General features: G+C 41.8%; 1 protein-coding gene across 1 annotated transcript; it reads left to right on the top strand.

Annotated features, from left to right (window-relative positions):
* The first annotated feature begins 350 nt into the window (after positions 1-350).
* Positions 351-20,157, top strand: rfng (RFNG O-fucosylpeptide 3-beta-N-acetylglucosaminyltransferase). Its single transcript, XM_023265208.3, has 9 exons — positions 351-691; positions 4,882-5,457; positions 11,046-11,094; positions 11,568-11,670; positions 11,766-11,919; positions 12,577-12,662; positions 16,406-16,571; positions 16,797-16,882; positions 17,680-20,157. The coding sequence occupies exons 2-9, from the start codon at positions 4,948-4,950 to the stop codon at positions 17,750-17,752; spliced, it is 1,227 nt and encodes a 408-aa protein (XP_023120976.2). The 5' UTR covers positions 351-691; positions 4,882-4,947; the 3' UTR covers positions 17,753-20,157.
* Positions 20,158-20,449: the final 292 nt, after the last annotated feature.

Below are 20,449 nucleotides of genomic sequence, written 5' to 3'. Positions count from 1 at the left end.
GTTTTTTTGTGACATTCAGAGAACCTTTTCTCAGAGGTGTTCCTGAACATTTCGTGAAAGTCCCTGGTAGACAGTTCTGGTAATGTGTGAAATGCTTCAGAAATGATTAGTGAATGTTGGATAAAAGTAAACTTCAGTACCATAGATCAGGGAAACTGTACAAAAGCAATTGTTCCACAGACGTCAAAAAAACCCAAAACTTTCTAGAGCAAGATTTGGGCGTAGCTTTAGACTATAAACACTATAAATTATTATGCAATCTATGGGTGTAGTAAATGCTCCCCAGACCTTCTGAAAAAGTGACGTCAATCCGTGTTTTATTTTGAAAGTCCTGACCGGAGCAGCCATGTTCCTGTTGCAGTTCGATTGACAGACTGTCCGGTATGAGTTGTTTGTAGAATAGTCGTCGAGGGTAACTACCAGTAGTGGTTCTACCGGTGGAAGAAACGTTGTTCTGACACCACAGTTCTGAAGAAGTCACGGAACAGAGCGGTTCTGAACGAGGACAGCCAAGAAGTGGAACCGTTTAAAGTCGCGACGGAACAATAAGGACGACAGAGCCGCGCACTGGATCCTGGCGCTTTACTGTCCAGCACTGCTTTCTCCCGCTGAATGTTTCCTTGTCCTTTCCAGACTGAGTTCAGCGTCTTTATGGACAAGAGAAGCCAGATGTGTCCTCTGGTATTTCATGGTAAGTTCTCCAAACCAAACTCCCCTTTGTCCACTGCTTCTAACAGCACAACAAACTGCAGCTCGTGTGAATGTTCTCACTGGGGTCTGGTCATCGTCATGAGTGTCGCTCTTTAGTCACCTTTTAAATGAAATAAACTTGTACTTTTGTAATGGCTGCTCTTGGAACTCACACCGAAGTGTTTCGCAGCTGTAAGCAGCTGTGAATGTGATAAAATGAGACCGGTTTGGCGGATTAAAACCAAAATAAACAGACTGGAGCCTTAAAGTTACCTGATGGTTAAACAGCAGGGCCACTGGGGTTCACACAGCTCCATCATAAAACTGGTGAGCTGTTGTGTTGCTGCTACTTACTAAATAAACACAATGGCTGCTAGTAAAGTATTAGGGAAAGAGACTGGCTGGTTTTCCAGTCAGATCAACTCGTTTAAACATCAGCCGCTTTGATCAGTTCTCTTAGCAGGAAACACGTCCAGCCCTTTAAACTCTCCTGGAAATGACAATGAATGAATGTGTTCCTGCTCAGGCCATGGGTGACTTTCTCCTAAAAGCTGATTCAACTTCAGTATTTTGCTCAAGGACAACTGAAGTGTGTCAACAATGTGCTGGTTGACTTTGAGAATGTTTCTGTCGCTGGTTCTTGCAGTAGGAGACAGTGACTTAAGCTGATCACATCTGACTGTGTGGCATTAAATAAACTATCCCTCACTGTGATTACACACTGTAAGGTCACTAACCTGTGTTTATGCAGTTGCACATAGCGATCATCTTCTTTGTTACCTCTGTTATGTTTTTTGAAATAATCCCTCAGTTATTCAGTTTTTAAAATGCTCACAATCAAACAATTAGTCAATCAAGAAGAGCCTTTAAGTCACAATTTTCTTCTTTTGTCTGACCAACCCTCCAAAACCTAAAGCTACCACAGTGATAAATTACAGAAAACAATAAAAAGTGGTGAATCGTCACATTATAGAAGCCATAAATGCTCTGTATTCATGTACCTGTAGTTGCAGATGACTTTTCTGTTGGTGAGTTATTTGATAGTCCTCCTGATTGTTTAGAGACTGAAACAGAGACTAAAACATTAACTTTCGTCTTGGCAATTTGTTGAAGATGATATCCTGGATATGAAAGAAGCTGCAAAGCAAGTGCTGGACAGGCTCAGTGTGGTTGGATGGTTGCTACCGTGAATATTCTGAGCTCTGTCTGATGAAACTCTGTCAACTTGTTGGTCACCTGTTGACTCTACATTCAGACATGTACCTCCACTCAGCACAGCAGCAGGAGAAGAGCCTGAGTGCTGCAGATGAGGCTCACTGGGAACTCTGCATTTTGGCTCTAACCAGGCCCCTTTGTGGGGACAGAAACTCATACTGGAAACAGATGTGTGTGTGTGTGTGTGTGTGTGTGTGTGTGTGTGTGTGTGTGTGTGTGTGTGTGTGTGTGTGTTGGGGGGAGGTGTGGATGTACAGTCATGGAAAAAATATTAGAACACCCTTGTTTTCTTCAATTTCTTGTTCATTTTAATGCCTGGTACCACTAAACGTATACTACCTGAAGAATACAACAAACACAACAAAAAATGCAGCTGATTACATAATATTGTATGTCCTACTTGACATGCTTCAGCTTAATTGTATTTCCAGGGTATATAGAGGCCATTTCATGTCATAAGCAGCACTGCACATGCAAAGTCCTAGAGTGGTTTCCTGCTGACATTCAATCCGTAGCACAACTCAGAAGTTGTCAGCTCTCACATAATGCCTAAAACAAAAGAATTATGTGAAGCCCAATGGCAGGAATCTTGGCATTGCTGGAAATTGGCATGAGTGAGAGACAGGTAGCAAAAAAACTGAAGCTCTCCAAGACAACTGTTCATTACACCAAGAAAAAAAAAGGTGAACATGGTTCTACCAAACTGCTAGCTGGTCATGGTAGGAAACATCTTTCTACCCACCAGATGACCGTCACTCATCAGTTCCTGTGTCAGGAATCATCCTCAGGCTTCCAGCGACCTTAAAAACGAGTGGGCACTGTGGAGAAACGTGACTTGTTTGACAAGGACAATTGGAAAGCGACTTCTTGAAGCTGGTCTGAAGTCACACAGGACACGGAAGAAGCCCTTCATTAATGAAAGGCAGAGGAAAGCCTGGTTATTCTTTGCTGGGATCACAAGGATTGGACTGTTGATGATTGGGCTAAGGTTCTCTTCAGGGATGAATCCAATTTTCAGTTGATGCCCACTCCAGTCAACTTACTGGTTAGGAGGAAGCCTGGAGAAGCTACAAACCAGACTGTCTTCCCCTACAGTAAAACATGGGGGTGGATCAGTGACCATCTGGGGTTGTTTCAGGTTGGGTGGATCAGGGCAAATGCAATTGTGTGAAGGGTGAATGAACCAGGTCATGTACAGGGCTACTCTTAAAAACAGTCTTCTTCCATCAGCTGGAAAACTCTTTCTTGCCTTGAAGGTCAGTTAAAGCCTGGATGGAGAACCAGAACATTGGAACCATGCCTTGGCCTGCTCAATCACCAGATCTAAATCCAATTGAAAACCTATGGAAAATCATCAAACGCGAAGTGGAGAACCACAAGCCCAAAAACAAAGCAAATTTGTTAGAATTTGTGCAACAGGAATGGACTGCTGTGACAGCAGAACAATGTCAGAAGCTGGTGGATAATGGCAGGTCTTGTCAAAGTAAATCTATACAACATTACCAGCTAAAACTACAGCTTGCTGCAGCTTACACAGCTTTATAGTTAGTTTCAGCTCATTGTTAAGGTGTTCAGCTGAACTTCACTGTTTTGTTTCATTCTTGCCGCTCTGTAGCTTTGCTGCCGGCTGCAGGAGGGAAGAACACGCTCCAAACCTCACTTTACAATACCTGCTCAGCAACAAAAGCAGACAGCTACAGTTGCATGCAAAATTATTCGACCCCCTATAAACAATGCTATACAGATAATTGCAGGACAGCTCAAATGCCATCCACCTGTACGTATACATTTTGAGGTGAATTCAACAGTGACATACACTAAACACTGAGTAATACTCATGTCTATAAAATGGGTACACTTTGTGTCAGTACTCCCCATACGCCTCTTGCAAGCAACATGGTTCAGACCAGAGAGATGTCCCTGAAGTTTAGAGGGGAGATAGTTACTTTGCACAAGAAAAGAAATGTGTACAAGATGATATCCAAGCTCTTGAATGTTCCCAGAGACGAAATCAACAAAGGCTTAGTTAGAGAAAAAAGCCTGGAAGGTTCTTGAGTGGCCATCACAATCTCTAGACTTAAACCCAGTCGAGAATCTGTGGTGGGATCTGAAGAAAGCTAACCCTAACCCTTGCAGCACGTAGACCTAAGAACATTGCTGAGCCGGAGACCATTGTCCACGAGAAATAGGCTAAAACTCCCAAGGAGCTTGTTAGAGACTATACATACTCTACAGTAGGGCATTGCAGGAAAAATGTGCTGCACAAAATACTAAAGATACAGCCTCATAGGGGGTTGAATAATTTTGCAACCTGCTTTTTGTAAAAAAGGTGAAATTTTGGATGGATTAAGAATTAAATGTTGATTTTTGCTATGGTATTATATTTCAATAAACTAACTGTTCACCTCCTATATGATTTAGTAATCACCTGCAGTTATAATGTTGCTCATTTTGCCAGAATGTCAAAAATGTCAGGGGGAGTTGAATAATTTTGCACACAACTGTAAGGTGAGCTTGTGTGTACAATTGAACATTTAGCTGCTAAAGATCCCACTTTTACCTACAGAAGTTGGTAGATACCAAAATAGAGCTAAATGAGAGTTTAGAACTCCCCATGTGGATACAAACTCCTCTTCAAGTGAATGATCATGTTACCCCTCTGAAAATGCTTTACAAACCAATGCTCCATACCTCTTAAAAGGTAATAAGGTAATGCTGCCTACTCCTCTAACTGCCAACGTTATTAGAGGAATAGGTTTTCTGAACTTTGAAAAAGCAAAAGGCAAATGAAGCATGAAACCCCTGCTTGCTTTGGCAGTGAACCCCCAGTAATGTGACTCCTGCCTGTTAGAAGAGCTCTTCCCTCTCCTCACTCAGGCTTGTCTTGCACCAAATGTGCTGCTTGACATGTTGAATAAAGCTTAAGCGTACGAATATCCTCTAAACACACTTTTGACCCTTTGTCTTTCTGTGCAGGATTCCCTCTGTTGGTGTGATGATGGGACAGCGTGGTGTTGGAAGTGACTGCAGCCCTGGAGGCTGATGAGCTCGTGCCATTGGCCAGTCAGGATGCACATAGCTTCAGTGGGTGTCAGCAAGTTCTGCTTCCTTTTCTCCCTCGCATTCTGCGGCCTCATCCTTCTACTTATTCCGGCACTCCAGCCACCAACAGGCCAGGTGACCCTGCCTCAGCCCCGACCCCAGGTTAGACCTGTCCAGGCGAGCCCATCACACCGTGCTGGGGTTCTAGCAGGTTCTACCTACGCGGGAAATGCAGACTTGGCCACAAGACTCAATAGAAGCTCATCATGGCAGGGGAGACCTATCTCGACTGGACTTAATAGGAATTACAATCACAGTCCCAAGAAGGGGGTGGACTCTAGAGGAGGCCCCGAGAAACATGCTCTCCCTGCGGGAAAAGTTGGTGGACTTGCAGGGTCGGACAAGTTGGAGCTGAAGGACATTTTTTTTGCAGTGAAGACTACCAGGAAATACCACAAGTCCAGATTAGAGCTGCTGATTCAAACCTGGGTGTCACAAGCTAAAGAACAGGTGAGGAGAGCTACAGTTGTTCATGTTGTGCATGTAGCTGAACTGCTCTGTTTACTATAGGAACTGTGCTGGAATGAGATTACTGCTTTTATATAGCCTTTGTACAGAATCAGTCAAGTACTGTAGTGCTGAAAGTGATCACACAGTCACATTTGTAATTACTGTCTGGGATTCAAAACTGGTAATATTATTTCAACTCAGATGCAGCAGAATTTGTTATTGTCGCACCTTGATAAGAAGAAGAGATTTAGTTTTGAGTATCTAGAGATCCTGAACACTAGAACTGCATGAAGCCACATAAAACATCCATCTCCCTTCATTATCTATACCCGCTTTAACTCATAGAGGATCACCGACAGCCGTGCACGCTCACACTGATATCACTAAATGACCTATCATGTATGTGCTTTGGGAGGAAACCAGAGTACCCACACAGTAAAGTGAGAACATACCAACTCCACACAGAAAGGTCCCAGCTGATCAACAAGTTCAAACCCAAAACCTGCTCATCTGTAGGTGATGTAGTACTGACCCTTGTACCACCGTGCACCACCATGCTGCCACACTTGAAGTGTCAGAAGGTATGTCAATGTGTGAGATAGACATTTAATCAACAGTTAGGTAAATATAAGTACAGGGGACCTCGGTTTGTGACGTCATTGACCTAAGGAGTTTTGTCGTTACATTAGAAGTGGTTACGTGGAACTAGTTGACGAGCGGAGCGGACAAATACGTCATCATGCGACTGTATGAGACGGCAATTTCCACCACGCATCCACAGTTTGATGCGACTTTCTTTTCTCCTTCTGCTTTCTTAATGTTACTGTTTAGGCCTGCTTGGCTCTTTCAGTGAATTAGTCACAGAGTTTCAGTCTTCCAACAGCAGAATGCTAGTAGCTGCAACCTGAACATTCTGAAGCACTGTGGAGGCACCTCTGACCATGTTTTTCACACATGGGATATGGGACACTGCTGGCTTCATCAAACCCTCCATCCATCCATTATCTATACACCGCTTATTCCTCACTAGGGTTGCGGGGGGGCTGGAGCCTATCCCAGCTGACTCGGGCGAAGGCAGGGGACACCCTAGACAGGTCGCCAGTCTGTCGCAGGGCTACATATATAGACAAACAACCACTCACACATTCACACCTACGGGCAATTTAGAGTAATCAATTAACCTCAGCATATTTTTGGACTGTGGGAGGAAGCCGGAGTACCCGGAGAAAACCCACGCATGCACAGGGAGAACATGCAAACTCCATGCAGAAAGATCCCGGGAAAGCCGGGACGTGAACCAGGGATCTTCTCGCTGCAAGGCGAAAGTGCTAACCACTACGCCACTGTGCAGCCCCGCTTCATCAAACCATTAAGGCCAATTAATGCTTTCTGCATCTGTGCTGACGGTTTGCGTGCAGCCCAAAAGGCCAATTCGTGGTTTCTGCATCCTTAAGTGGATGGCGGACGGGGCCGTGGCTCTGTTCATACTAGTGGCCGTTATTACATTCACACGCACTGCTTCCAGCTCTGAAACACTTCGGTGTGAGTTCCAAGAGCAGCCAGTGCAAAAGTACAAGCTCAAACTTTGGGCTGTGCACAGACCTTTGTTGATTGGGATGGATGAGGATAGTTACATCACACATAGGCATTAGTTGGCACTAGTTAATGACAGATTTGTTAAACGTAATTACAGAATAACGAGAAAATGATCAATGATAGTAGTAAAACTTACTTTACAGTTGCCATTTTAGTGCCACTTCCAGCGGTAAACTTAAATTTCCAAATTTTCGAGAACCACCCAAATGCTCTGACAATAAACTGGGCGCCAGATATTTAAACAAAAAGGATTTCAATAGAAATGAGTGACTGAGCAGACGTACAGTGCAAAATGACACTTGAAAAGAAAACAGGGATTGAAATAATAACTTGCTATTGTAAGTCAATCTTGAGTAATCTCACTTTCTTTCACACACACTGACTTAACACGGCCCCAACAGGAAGTTAAAAAGGTAGGGTCCTTTACTTCAAGAGGCCTCCTATCTCCACGGCAACCCACCTATATTTACCTAAAATACACCCTATTGATCCCTTCTCCATCCACCTTCTGGCTCCGGAGGCCGAAAAACACGGCAGCAACAGCAGGAAAGGCTGAATGTAAAACACAACACAGCCCATCTTCCTTCGTCCTTCGTCTGCTCTTCTTATTTCGTCGTCAGTCTGAAAAGCAATAGTTGACCAGATTAAAAATTGTGGAGCAAAGTGAGTGACAAAGGTGTGCTGTTGCGGTGCAGCTCAGACTCGTGCCATGTTGACAGTGATTCAGAAATGTAACTAGGTCTGATCTATTAAGGCTGCTTGTGAGACTTTTATAGAAATGTGGCCAGAGTGCTCATCCAGACATGCAGTAGACACACTCACTTGCCATTAGATTATTGAGACCACTGTGATCCAAGAGATAAACCATCCAAAATGGCTGCCGCAGGTGTGATGCATCTGATAACTCTGCTTTAGCAATAAATGTGTGGTGACAGAGGACATTCAGAGCATGTCTTTTAAGAAATAGGCAGCTCTCATATAAGCACATTCTTGTGGCATGTTGTGTTGACAGAGTGACACACACAACCACCAAGTTTTGGATTTTTGTTTACACAGCTATGTTAGTCTAATGGATTTGCTGTTGTCTACATACATTGTGTGTCTCTTGGGTGGATTTCAGGGTGTTGCCTTATCACCACCAGATTTTCCTCGTTCGTGCGGTTTATCCTCAGATATTTAGTGCAACCACAGGACATTTATAAGATAGCAAATCTGTCTTCCCGCCTCATTTGCGCTGTGTCAGGATCAAGCTATTTATTGAGGTCATTGTGGAATTATTCTACAGCTCCAAATGCTGTCGATTACTGTCTACGCTGGATAAGACCTTATACTTAAGATCCGTGTGTCTCTGTCTGTGTTTGTTTGTTCCATTGGGGTAACCATGACCTGGGCCTCTATGGAGGAAGTTCCACAGCAACCTGAAACTGGAAGACACATGCTGAAAGTCTTCTGTGCTGTGCTTGTATCTCCACTGCACCACATACTCTACATATACATCTCACATCCATCACACACCACAGCTCTGACTCTTCCAATAGGGTGGAACAAATCTGTTCTTGACAGTTTATTTGGAACCTTTTCAACTGAATTTAACCTTTAAGCCAATATTAAGAATATGTTGGCTCCTAACTGCTTCAGGCATACAGTTTCTTCTAGATCAGCTTTTTACATTCACTTGGGTTGAGGGTTTGGATATTTGATTAGTTCCAGAAACCGTCAGCTGTCTGGATGTTAGATGTCTGGGTGTTCTGACATGTCAGACATTTTGGACTGCAGTTCAGATCAGATTTATCACACAGCTGCTGTCAGATCTGTTCTAAACTGTAATGAGCTTGGTTTGATATTATTGGGCTAATATTTTACATGTACTTAATTTTCAGTCAGTAGGATTCCACAGTACTTTCTCCTTTTGATCCACATTAAGGACTTGGTATATAGAATCACAATTGTTAACTTACAAAACTGTTAAGGAGTTCTGTGTTTACACAGTTTAAACACCCATGTTGCAAGGTGCCAATCAACCTGTACAGTGTGAGCATAGTTGTATGTTGTTGATGTGTAGGAAAAGGGAATGACACATAGTGTGAGTTAATGCAAAATGCAAGATCAGTTTAATCAAACAATGTCTGCACTGTGTCTCTTTGACCCCTTCTGTTGGCCTTTAATGTCCTGTTTTATATTTACTTGATTTCCATGGCTGCTCTAATATGGAACAGTTGAGAGGCAACTTTTGTTGCTGTCGCACACTAAAGTGTAGTTTTGCTTTCAAAGACTCATTAATATTCAGCCAATGTGTTGTCTTTTTTTTTTTAAAACACAAAGTTAAATGTGAATGAATGACGACTTTCAGTCCCCAACATCAAGTTTAAAGCAGCCACCACAGAAAGCACTGTAACCAGCTCTGTATTGAGAGCAATTAAAAGAAATTAGAAAGGCCAACTCCAAGACAAAGAGCCTCAGTGTGGAGAGAAGAAGCTTTAACTGCAGAAACACTTTGCCCCACTTCAGCCACACATGCCACAGTCACAGACGAGTTCCATTTGAGTTTGTGCTTTCAGTATCAACAGCTTGGCTTGTACTGGCTCTGAGTTCAGGTCTGCTGTGAAAGGGCTCCTTTGTGGGTCTGTTCTGTGTTAGCTAACCAGATAGTGGGAGGCATTATGGGCCTGTTGCATTCTTATTTTACTGCCCTCAGGTCAGTAAAGTTTGCCCCCTGTGTTTACAGCTGACTGTAAAATTAGAAGCTTCTCAGCCTCATTTGTATTTAATGTAAATGTGTCAGTCCAGCTGCTACTTTACCAGTAGGGGTGTATATTTATTTGTTTGGAGCCCAAGGTCAGATTCCATTAGCCCACTGACTGCCTGGTTCACTTGATGGTCTGTAAAGGTTACATGCTGCCTTCTATCCTGTCTGTCTGCTGTACATTGTGCAGGACTAACTTTCCATAGACATTGGCTTCGGTATCCAGGTTCTGACTTAAACTGGAACGTAGACGTGGGGAAATTTTACCTTTATTGTTTTGTTTAGTATGCGAGGGTCCACTATGGGCCACACAGTTGTGTCATCTGCACAAGTCCACGAGAGTCTGCACTGATCCCTCTGCAGACGTTCATGTGCAGCCCACAATTTGTTGGTTCAGCCAGTAGATAGTTGTGCGCATACTTGGCAGTAGTGTGCATGCTGGGCATACATAGACGCTGATCTACTGTGCACTTGAGAACACTTACTCCAAGTGGAGTATAACTTAATCATGTGTCTGGTGTTTGCATCTGCAAGTGAGTATAATCCAGGCTTCAGAGCCAGGGTGATATAATGTGGCAGCAATGAAGACTGAAAAGCATTGAGCCCCAGATGTAAAGCACATCTTTCCATCTTTGGCCTCTGTGATTGTATGACCATGGGGCAAAGGGGGCAAGATGATATTTGCTTCAGTGGCTTGAATTAATACTTGCAATGAAGCCATACCAATCTTAGTAATAACATCTGCCTTTTTTTCTGCAGTGACCAGTCAGCATGTCTGCTGTGAAATATGATTCATTTAGAAAAGATAAACCAAAATGCAGCAGCAACGCACAAAGAGAAAAATGATGTGTTGTACAAGATGGACCGACAGGGAAAAATAGAAAAGCGATGATCGCACAGCAGTCAAAACCAAAATAGAAAGCAGCTTTGGTAAAAACTCTGGCTGTTTGAGCGTGCTATTTCAGTAAAATTGTAATTGAGTCAATAATTCATTGTGGTATTAGTTTCCTCAGTTTAAGTGTTGAGAGATGGTTTCAAGCATGGTCTTCCTCTGCTTTTCTGTTTTTTCAGCTGCATCTGGAACTGCCTGTTTGTCATTTTCGTTGTCTTTGCTCTTCCTCTTGTAATTGCATTTCCTGATCAGCTAGAGAAAACAAAGGAGCGCTTCATCGTTTTCTTGTAGAACAACAGTGTGTATGTACGTGTGCTTGCACAACACTCTTTAACAGTGTGTCCTTGTCTGTTTCAGACGTATATATTCACTGATGGTGAGGATAAGGAGCTGCAGATGAGGACAGGTAAGAAACTGGACCATTCAGCTGCTCTTTAATCTTTCTGTGTTCTTTTCCATATTTGTTAAGTTTCACAATTAGACTTTTTAAGGTCTTTTGTCTATTCTTCTCCATGCTACGCCATGATGCAGATAGACACAGCCCTTAGGTCCTAAACTTAAAAAAAATCTGCTGTTCACAGCTCATTTCATGAGTATATTCATGCAGTTTGGACAATTGGAAATCACAAGTGCACTCAGTTTAGTTTTAGTGATCCAGTGATCGCATGGTTTCTAACTTGTGACACTGATCACAAGTGTATTCACTGATGTTGTATTGAGCATTTATTTTAGAGCCTGATACAGTGTTACATAATCTGACATTTAGGTGACTTTGGGTGTACTCACTTCTGTTTTTTACTGCATAAAATATATGATGTTGTACTCAGCACTAGTCAGCACCTGACTGAACTGTGCTGTCCTGTACTGTCTGTTTCCCAGGAACTAACATCATCAACACAAACTGCTCAGCGGCTCACACCCGACAGGCTCTGTGCTGCAAAATGTCTGTGGAGTACGATAAATTCATCGAGTCTCAGAAGAAGTAAGTGATACATGGATCTGTGACACAGTAAGTAAATAGTTAACTTACCTTACTGTTGTTGGATCAGTCAACACCGACGCTCCACTTTGTTTTAGGTGGTTCTGCCATGTGGATGATGACAACTATGTGGTCCTGGCCAGCATGGTGCGGTTGCTCTCCTCCTACCACCACAGCCAGGATGTCTACCTGGGCCGGCCCAGTCTGGATCACCCTATTGAGGCTGCAGAGAGGGTCAAGAGTGACGGATCGGTCAGTCAGCTTACACCTTATTAGGAGTTTGTGGCTTCACTCAATAACAAATATAGCAGTAAGCTATACTGTAACTACTTTACCATATGAAGATGAGTTGTCTCTCTAAGTCAGAAGTTCACAAACAGAGGAACTTGTACTCTGGAGGTAAACATCAAGGGGTTTGGTTGTATACAAACAGATTGTGGAGTAACTCAGTGAACTTAAGAATATAGAGATTATGCTATAAATAGCAACACGTTGGCCCGCTGTAGAGTTGAGTAAAGAATGAATAGTAAAAATCACAGCTATATTGTTTAAGTAGTTTGCCATTGACCTAGCTATAGGTAAATGTTTAAAGTAAATAGTTGAAAGCAATAGACAGTTCAACTGGTGAATAGTTATGACAGTATCTACTTCATGTAAACGGTATTGTTAAATGACAGCCATCTTAAAATAACTTTAAATGAAACAATTTGGAGCTTTATGGATGTTGGTAAAGGCTTCAGCTCACAGAGCTGTGGGGCATTTCTAAGAAAAAGGTTGGGAAACACTGATCTAAACTAATGTTTTACAATGTCCAGTCAGACAAGTGGGCGAGATGACATGATGAAGTTTTTCTCTTAGATTTCTACACCCCTAACTGCCAGCTAATGTGCTGTTTTCATCTTGACTCAGGTGTCTGTCAAGTTCTGGTTTGCCACGGGTGGAGCAGGTTTCTGTATCAGTCGAGGTCTGGCCTTGAAAATGAGCCCGTGGGCCAGGTACGTCTTTGAACTCATCCACACAGTAGTTGTTTCTGGTACAGTAGTGCATATTGCATTAAAATTCCCCAGCCACTCCCAACCATTGCCCAGCCTCTGCTGCAGTGATCGGTTGTCAGTAAAGTAAGTTCCATTTGACATTTATCTCCTCTTCAATTCCCTTTCTCAGTCAAATGCAGTATGCAGCACAAGTGAGTATTGTACAGATGTGAGCACTGAAATGACTACTGTGCAAAATCACCTAAATGTCAAATGGCAAAAGGTATCGCCTCTCAATAACTGCATTAGTTGAGCAGCAGTGTATTTCCTTTTATGAACAATCACAAACAAGTACTTTAGAAAGACTATTTTGAAAATACAGGCCCCAAAGAAGAAACTCCATGCAACCAAAGTGAATACGCACATGATCACTGACATACACCCATCAGGCATAACATTATGACCACCTGCCTAGTATTGTGTTGGTCCCACTTTTGCTGCCAAACCAGCCCTGACCTGTCGAGGCACGAACTCCACTAGACCCCTGAAGGTGTGCTGTGGTATCTGGCGCCAAGATGTTAGCAGCAGATCTTTTAAGTACTGGAAGTTGCGAGGCTTGACCTCTGTGGATCGGACTTGTTTGTCCAGCACATCCCACAGATGCTCGATTGAATTTAGATCTGGGGAATCTGGAGGTCAAGTCAACACTTTAAACTTGTGCTCCTCAAACCATTCCTGAACCATTTTTGCTTTGTGGTACAGTACATTATCCTGCTGAAAGAGGCAGTTTGGCCATCGTCAAACTCACTCAAATTCTTCCAATTGCAAATGTTTCCTTCTTCTAACACATCAACTTTGAGGACAAAATGTTCACTGGCTGCCTAATATATCTAACCCACTAACAGGTGCCATGATGAAGAGCTAATCAGTAAACTATCAGCTAAATCTAACTTCACATGTTGCTGACAGTAATATATTTGTAAAAAGATAAAAAAAATAATTTATATTAGTCAGCTGTGTCTCTGTATGTGTTACTGTGTTAAGTGCTCCTAATGTAAATTATGCAAAGTGGTGTTGCTGCAGGATTATTAGAAGAGAGCTTCTCGTTAGGACTCTTAAGGTTAAGTATAATGTGTCAGTGATGCATATCTGACATATTTAATAATCCAAATAACTGGAAAATTAGTTAAAAAATTCAGTAGGTTGTGATTGCTATGACTGTGTCCAGACCTCCTGTCCTAACAGACCTACATGCTTTCGGAGCATATAGGTCCAAAAAGTGACATATCACTGCAATGAATGGCAGGCCCAGTAATGCATATTTGTTAATATACTAGTGCATCTCAGAATATTAGAAAATTGTGAAAAAGTTTTATATGTTTCATGAGTTTTTTCAGAAAGTGACATTTTATTATATTCTAGTTCTAATTTTGATTCAGAAATTGTCTCAAAGTATTACAATATTTCATTTGAGTAAATTACTATTCAAACAGTATGATTGCAGTGTATCTCTCAGTCTAGTTCAGAACATCAACCACAATCACAGGAATGACTGCTAAATTGAAAGTTGTCCAGAGGACCATCATCAACATTCTCCACAAGGAGCCACAGAAAGTCATTTCTGAAAAGACTGGCTGTTGGCAGAGTGCTGTGTTGGAGCATATTAGTGGAAAGTTGACTGGAAGGAAAAAGTGTGGTAGGAAAAAGTTCACAAGCAACAGCAATGACTGCAGCCTTTAGTGGATTATCAAAAGTCAATTCAAGAACCTGGGGGAGCTTCACAAGGACTGGGGCTGGTGTCAGTGCATCCAGAGCCACCAAGCACAGATGTCTTCGGAAAAGGAGCTTCAACTGTTTCATTCCTAGTAGCACGCCACTCCTGAACTACAGACAACATCGGAAGCATCTTACCTTGGTTAAGAAGAAAAAGAACGGGACTGTTGCTCAGTGGACCAAAGTCGTCTTTTCAGATAAAGCAAATCCTGCATTGCATTTGGAAATTAAGAGTGGAGAGGCTTAGAATCAAAGGTGTTTGAAGTCTAGTGTGACGTTACCTCAGTCTGTGATGATTTGTCATCTTCTGGTGTTGGTCCACTGTGTTTTATCAAGTCCAAACTGAACCATCTACCAGGACATTTTAGAGTGCTTCATGCTTCCATCTGCTGACAAGCTTTATGGAGATGCTGATTTCCTTTTCTAGCAGGACTTAACACCTACCCACAGAGGCAGTTACTATGATATTACTGTGCTTGATTGTCCTGCCAATCACCTGACATACGCTTCATAGAACTTCATACATAGTGGTGTAGGAAGATGAGAAACATCCAGCCCTAAAATACAGACAATCTGCAGGCCGCTATCATGAGCTGTAAGGCATAATCATCAAAATTAAAACAAAAATGCCTTAAAATACAGGGTGTCCATAAAGTCTCTTTACAGTTTTAAGAATTTATTCCAAAGGCAGTTGATAAGACATCTTAACCAGGTTTGTTTTATTGTAATCAGTGGTTGTCAAAGCTTTTTCTACCTCATTTAATACACCTCTATATGGGCACCATTAGTTGCACGAAGCACATCAAGACGGTACTCTATTCCTTGCCATGTTTGCTGTAGCATAGCCTCATCAATGGTGGCAATGGCATCAGAAATCTTTTGCTTCAAGTCAGTAATGTCCTGTACCTTTGTTTGATACACAATATCTTTAACATAACCCGATAGGAAGAAGTTCCAGGGAGTGATACCTGGTGAACGTGGTGGCCAAGGAATTGGCCCATCCCTTCCAATCCACCGGTCTGAGGAGTAGCCAATTTTTAGGGTTTCATTTAACAGTACCTCTTTCACCAACAGGATACCTGAAACACACAGTTTCAATGTGATTACAAGACTTTAATAAGCACTGATTACAATAAAACAAATCTGGTTAAGATATCAACTGCCTTTGTAATAAATTCTTAAAATTGTAAAGAGACTATGGACACGTAGTTAAGGAAAGGAATATAGAGTATATGAAAGTTTACATTTTTGAGTTAACCCCTTGATGCCTGAATTTATTTACAATTATATAAAAAAAAATTTTGTGTGTGTTTTTGCTTTCCAGCTGATGCTAAATTAAGTGGAGATTGTTAATTTGTCTATTATACATAGGACAGATATATAATAATAATAATAATAATAATAATAATAATAATAATAATAATAATAATAATAATAATAATAATAATAATAACAGATATATAACAATTTTGGTCCCACTACAACCGGTTCTATGAGAATCCAGGGCTTGCAAAAGGTTCTGAGGTACGTATTAAATATGCACAAACCCGCATTGGGGGAATGGATACGCTATCTCGGCTGCAGTCTGAATGAAAGTGGTATGATGTGAATTAGCGACAATCAGCATCAGTCAGTTAAATTCTGAAGAAAAAAAAACTTTCACAATGTTTGCATTTTTTGAGATGCAGTAGTATCTATACTTGTATGTCCGGCCATTTCTGTAACTTTCCTAATAAGACATTTGTACCTACTTCAGCTTTGGAGAGCCATGAGAAATCTCTCTTTTCATTTATTTTAAAAACATTACAAAAGCATTTTTGTCACTGTTCATGTGAACAACTGTGCCCAACACTCTGACATTATCCCCATATTAAACAATAAAATCCACCCCCTCCGACCGACTGACTCCCTCTCATGACAACTGCTGATTTCTGACTTAGTTTGACAACATGTCGTGCCCCACACGGCTGACGTCTGTCTTGTGGTTTCAGTTTGGGGAATTTCATCAGCACAGCGGAGAAGATCCGACTCCCGGACGACTGCACTGTGGGCTACATCATTGAGGCGCTGCTGGAGGTCACTTTAACACACACACACCTTTTCCACTCTCACTTGGAGAACCTGCAGAAGCTGCCCACTGACACTTTGTTGGAGCAGGTGAGCGAGTGTGTTTGTGGTTGCTTTTTTTCATGTCCACTAATGGAAGACATTTGAGGAACCATGGAGGGGGGAGCTCAGTGAAATTTGGCATGGTCAGATGTGATGTGAATTGTTGCAGTGGAAGCAGTTGTAATGTTGATCTCTCATCATTTCCACTGAAAGAAATTACTCACGGTGATTAAATGTTCAGTCATTCTTTGTTGTGTGATTGCTTTGCATTAGGTGACTCTCAGCTATGGAGGTTTTGAGAACAGAAGGAATGTAGTGAACATTGTTGGAGGCTTTTCACTGGCTGAGGACCCCACAAGGTAAACACAGACACCCTAAAGGGCCCTTCTGCTCTTCCACACTCTCACATGGCTAGGTTCTTAGCTTATTTATTGGTAGTAGCAATTTATTTCTATGGATTAGTGCTGCTTATGTTAGGGAAAAAAACATATTACAGAACTTTAGCATCCTGCTTCCCACTATAGTCGAGTAAGTCTTGCCAAGTGTACAAGTACACTATATGGTCACTATGTGTTCCAGTCATACGTTACAGCTGAACCTGTAATTCCAAACCAAGAGCATTAATCTGCTGTGGTAGCAGCCTCCACTTCTCTGGGAAGACATTCCACCAGATTTTGGAACCAGGCTGTGGGGATTGCTCCATTTCAGACAAAATATCATCGGTGTGGTCAGTTGCTGATGACGGCTGGCTTACAGTTGGTCTTCCAGTTCATGTTAAATGGGTGGGGCTGGTTTGAGGGTGTTGTGCAAGTTCTTCCACAAAATACTGGAAAAACTGTGCTGCACCGTACTAGAGCAGGGCATTAGGTTTTGGCGTTATCTATACTACCAGGCCTAGGCCAAGTCAACAGTCCATAGGTTTTGGTTATATAGTGTGCTTCAAGTGTGGACTTTGGAGCAGTATTGTGTATGGAAATGCACATTTTAAGCCAGGATATAACAGAATTGCTGCTTGATAATATAATTCAGTTTGGCAGCCTGTATGACTTTTGCTGAAATAAACAAGTTACACAGTTTTTTGAGTGAATGGGTGTGCTCTTGAACAGTATGAATGACATAACTTCACTGACTCTCTCTCTCTCTTGTCATCCTGCAGGTTTAAGACACTGCACTGTCTTCTGTATCCGGATACTAAGTGGTGTCCGAAGCTCAAACCTCACAAAAACTGAATGCCACTGTCATTGTATCCTGCAGCACTAATGCCTGTCACATCATTTGTCCCACTGCCTCACAGTACCACGGTTAAGCTTGGCTGGAAATCCTTCAAAAATCATAGGGTACACAAAACTAGTGTTGGTAATTTCTTTAGTACCTCTCATTGACACAACTCTTTAATGTGTGACATTAATCCAACTCATTAGGTGAAACCTTCACAGCTCTAGTGTTAAGGTGGCTCTAACCAGCCCCTACTGGTTAGACTTCCTCTTGGAACCAGCCTCAAGTGGCCTATCGAGAAACTGCAGTTTTTGACACTTGAGCATTGGCTTCATTTTTGAGCCTCAGGGCATGCCGTTTGGGATATCAAGAACACTTTGATAGAAAGCAGCCTTGCATCCTAATACCTAAAGGGATCTACAATCTAAAAGGAAATGGATTGAAGTTGCAGAGTGTAATCTCCACAGAGCTTAACTTCCAAATTCCAGTCGAGTGAATCAGTGTTGCCGCAACAGAATCTGAAGCTCACTTTCTTATCTCAAAGCGCCCTTGGCTCAGTTAACTCCTTGCCTTTTATTAAGGAAATAGGAAAGGTTACTGTGATCTTTTTATTTTTATTTTTTGGGCTCCATCTGCTGCAGTTTTGCTGAACCTATCTACCGGTTTAGTTAAACCAAGGGCTGCTCTGAGTCCCTGACCAAAGCTGTAGAAGTACAAATCAATCAGGATCGGCTAAAACTATCCTGTGGCTATGAATGACTAAAAGAAGTTGTTGCATTTAGATCTCCGTTGACGTTCATATTTGCCGGGAAGCTATCTTGTGTTTGGAACATGATGTTCTTCGACTCAACCAATGAGATGATGTCTGTCTGTAAAAAACAACTAGTCTGAGAGTGTTGAAATGATTCAGGAAAACACTACAGTATTTGAAGGACCTCACAGTATTATTTCTGTCAGCAGCATTCTCTGTTTATGAGGGTGTGAAGGTTTTTGTGTTTAATGAAGGCCTTAAAGTTACTTTGTCCCCAAAGAAACACTGATTCCATTTTCATCTTTCTTGTACTGTTGATCTAAATTCAACTTAAAAGTGAATGAAAAATTGGTTGCTGTACTTTTGTTGAGTCTGAGCTGATTGAATAGGAGCAGAAATGGATTGGCAGGACACCTCTGAGCATGGCCTATATGCACCATGGGCTCACATTTATTGTAGTCTGTTGTAACCAAACATATTCTCCTTGTATTCGCCCATGTCAAACAGGTCCAGGTTTTGCACTACTTCGATTCTGTCACTTCCTATAGGTTACTGACTGTAGCTGTATGTTACAGTGTTGGTGTAAATATAAGTGAAGTCTTTTTTATATATTGTTTTTACTTTGTGTATTCTTTCTTTGCCTAGGTTGTAGTTTCAGTTCTGCTTGTACTTCTTTCAGGCAGAGCTACCTTTGTCACACTTTTGTGGGTGGAGCCAAAGATACCTTATGAATGCCATGAAATCTGGTAAAATGCATGCATGAGTTTTGTTCTCATTTCAAGTGCTGCCAGCATCTCACTTTCCATTTAGAGCACATCTTTAGTTTGCATCAACTTGAGGACACATTTTACATTTGTAGCTCTGCTGATGGCAAATGTTTAATGTTCTGTTGTTGGGTCCTTTCAGCACATTTATGCTGTTGGATCTCTCTGAGCCAACCACCCTTTAACCGCATCAGTGAGGCTCTAGGAATGTGAACAGATCCATAATAATTCAATGGATGCCATTTTGTACCAACATTTATGATTGAAATTGCTGAACAACCTTTAGATGCATTGCCAGGAGGAATTCTAACACCTTTAACGACCCTTTGACTTTTCATCTGGCACCATCATCAGGTCAAAAATAGAATGTGTTCCAAATACCTGCAAAACGAATGACTTTCACATTAGCTTTAGCTGATGTTTAGTTCTAAACAACAAATTGTTAAAGCACTGCTGGGCCAGTATCAGCATCAAAGCAGATGCTTCCTTGATGAAGAAATGTGTTACTAGCCACAGTCGTGCTGTAGTTCTTTAAGTATGCATGTTTGCCTGCTCTAAATTCTATCAGCTCATGATAGTATGGGAAATGAAGCATCCCTAGCCCTGAAACTAAATTGTCTTAATCTCAGGAGCACAGTTCTTTCTTCAAAGGGGAGCATGATAAACTGCCTCTTGGTCTCCACCCACTGAGCTTATTCAAACTAGCATCAGTATTTCTGCTTATCAAAAGTATGCGCGTAAAGCACCAGTCTACCTTTTTGCACAACAGACAAGAATCCAAAACCCACCATGTGTCCCACTGCAGGTCAGAGGGCAAAACTGAATGATGTGTGTTTTTGTAAACCCTGTCACTGATGTATTGTTGCATTGTTTCATTAAGAATAAAACCTTTCTGCATTCTCAAGTGTCTCCAAATTCCTGCCATACCGAGCCACACCATATAACCATGACTATGCTTTGACAATTTCACAGTCATTCCAAACTGAATGACGTTATGTTTTATTGGGATGAAACGCCTGCTGCATTTATCGCAGCTTGTCTGTAAACACTTTAAGCTGAGGAGCTGACGGGTTTAAACACTGGTATACAGTGATTTAATGAAGCAATGGAGGAGAATGATTTAGTGCCTTCAACTGCCATACCATAATTGTGCATCTGAAGTTAACCGATTGCGTTAGCTGATTGCGCTCAATGTA

Source organism: Amphiprion ocellaris, chromosome 18 (assembly GCF_022539595.1).
Source record: "Amphiprion ocellaris isolate individual 3 ecotype Okinawa chromosome 18, ASM2253959v1, whole genome shotgun sequence".
NCBI classification, from domain to species: domain Eukaryota; kingdom Metazoa; phylum Chordata; class Actinopteri; family Pomacentridae; genus Amphiprion; species Amphiprion ocellaris.
This window is presented reverse-complemented; position numbering and strand designations above follow the sequence as displayed.

Excerpts from the sequence above, each read along its gene's own strand:
- rfng (XM_023265208.3), top strand. The coding sequence starts at position 4,948 with ATGAGCTCGTGCCATTGGCCAGTCAGGATGCACATAGCTTCAGTGGGT. Across the intron at positions 11,095-11,567 it reads GGAGCTGCAGATGAGGACAG|GAACTAACATCATCAACACA; the intron begins GTAAGAAACTGG and ends TCTGTTTCCCAG. Across the intron at positions 11,920-12,576 it reads GGGTCAAGAGTGACGGATCG|GTGTCTGTCAAGTTCTGGTT; the intron begins GTCAGTCAGCTT and ends ATCTTGACTCAG.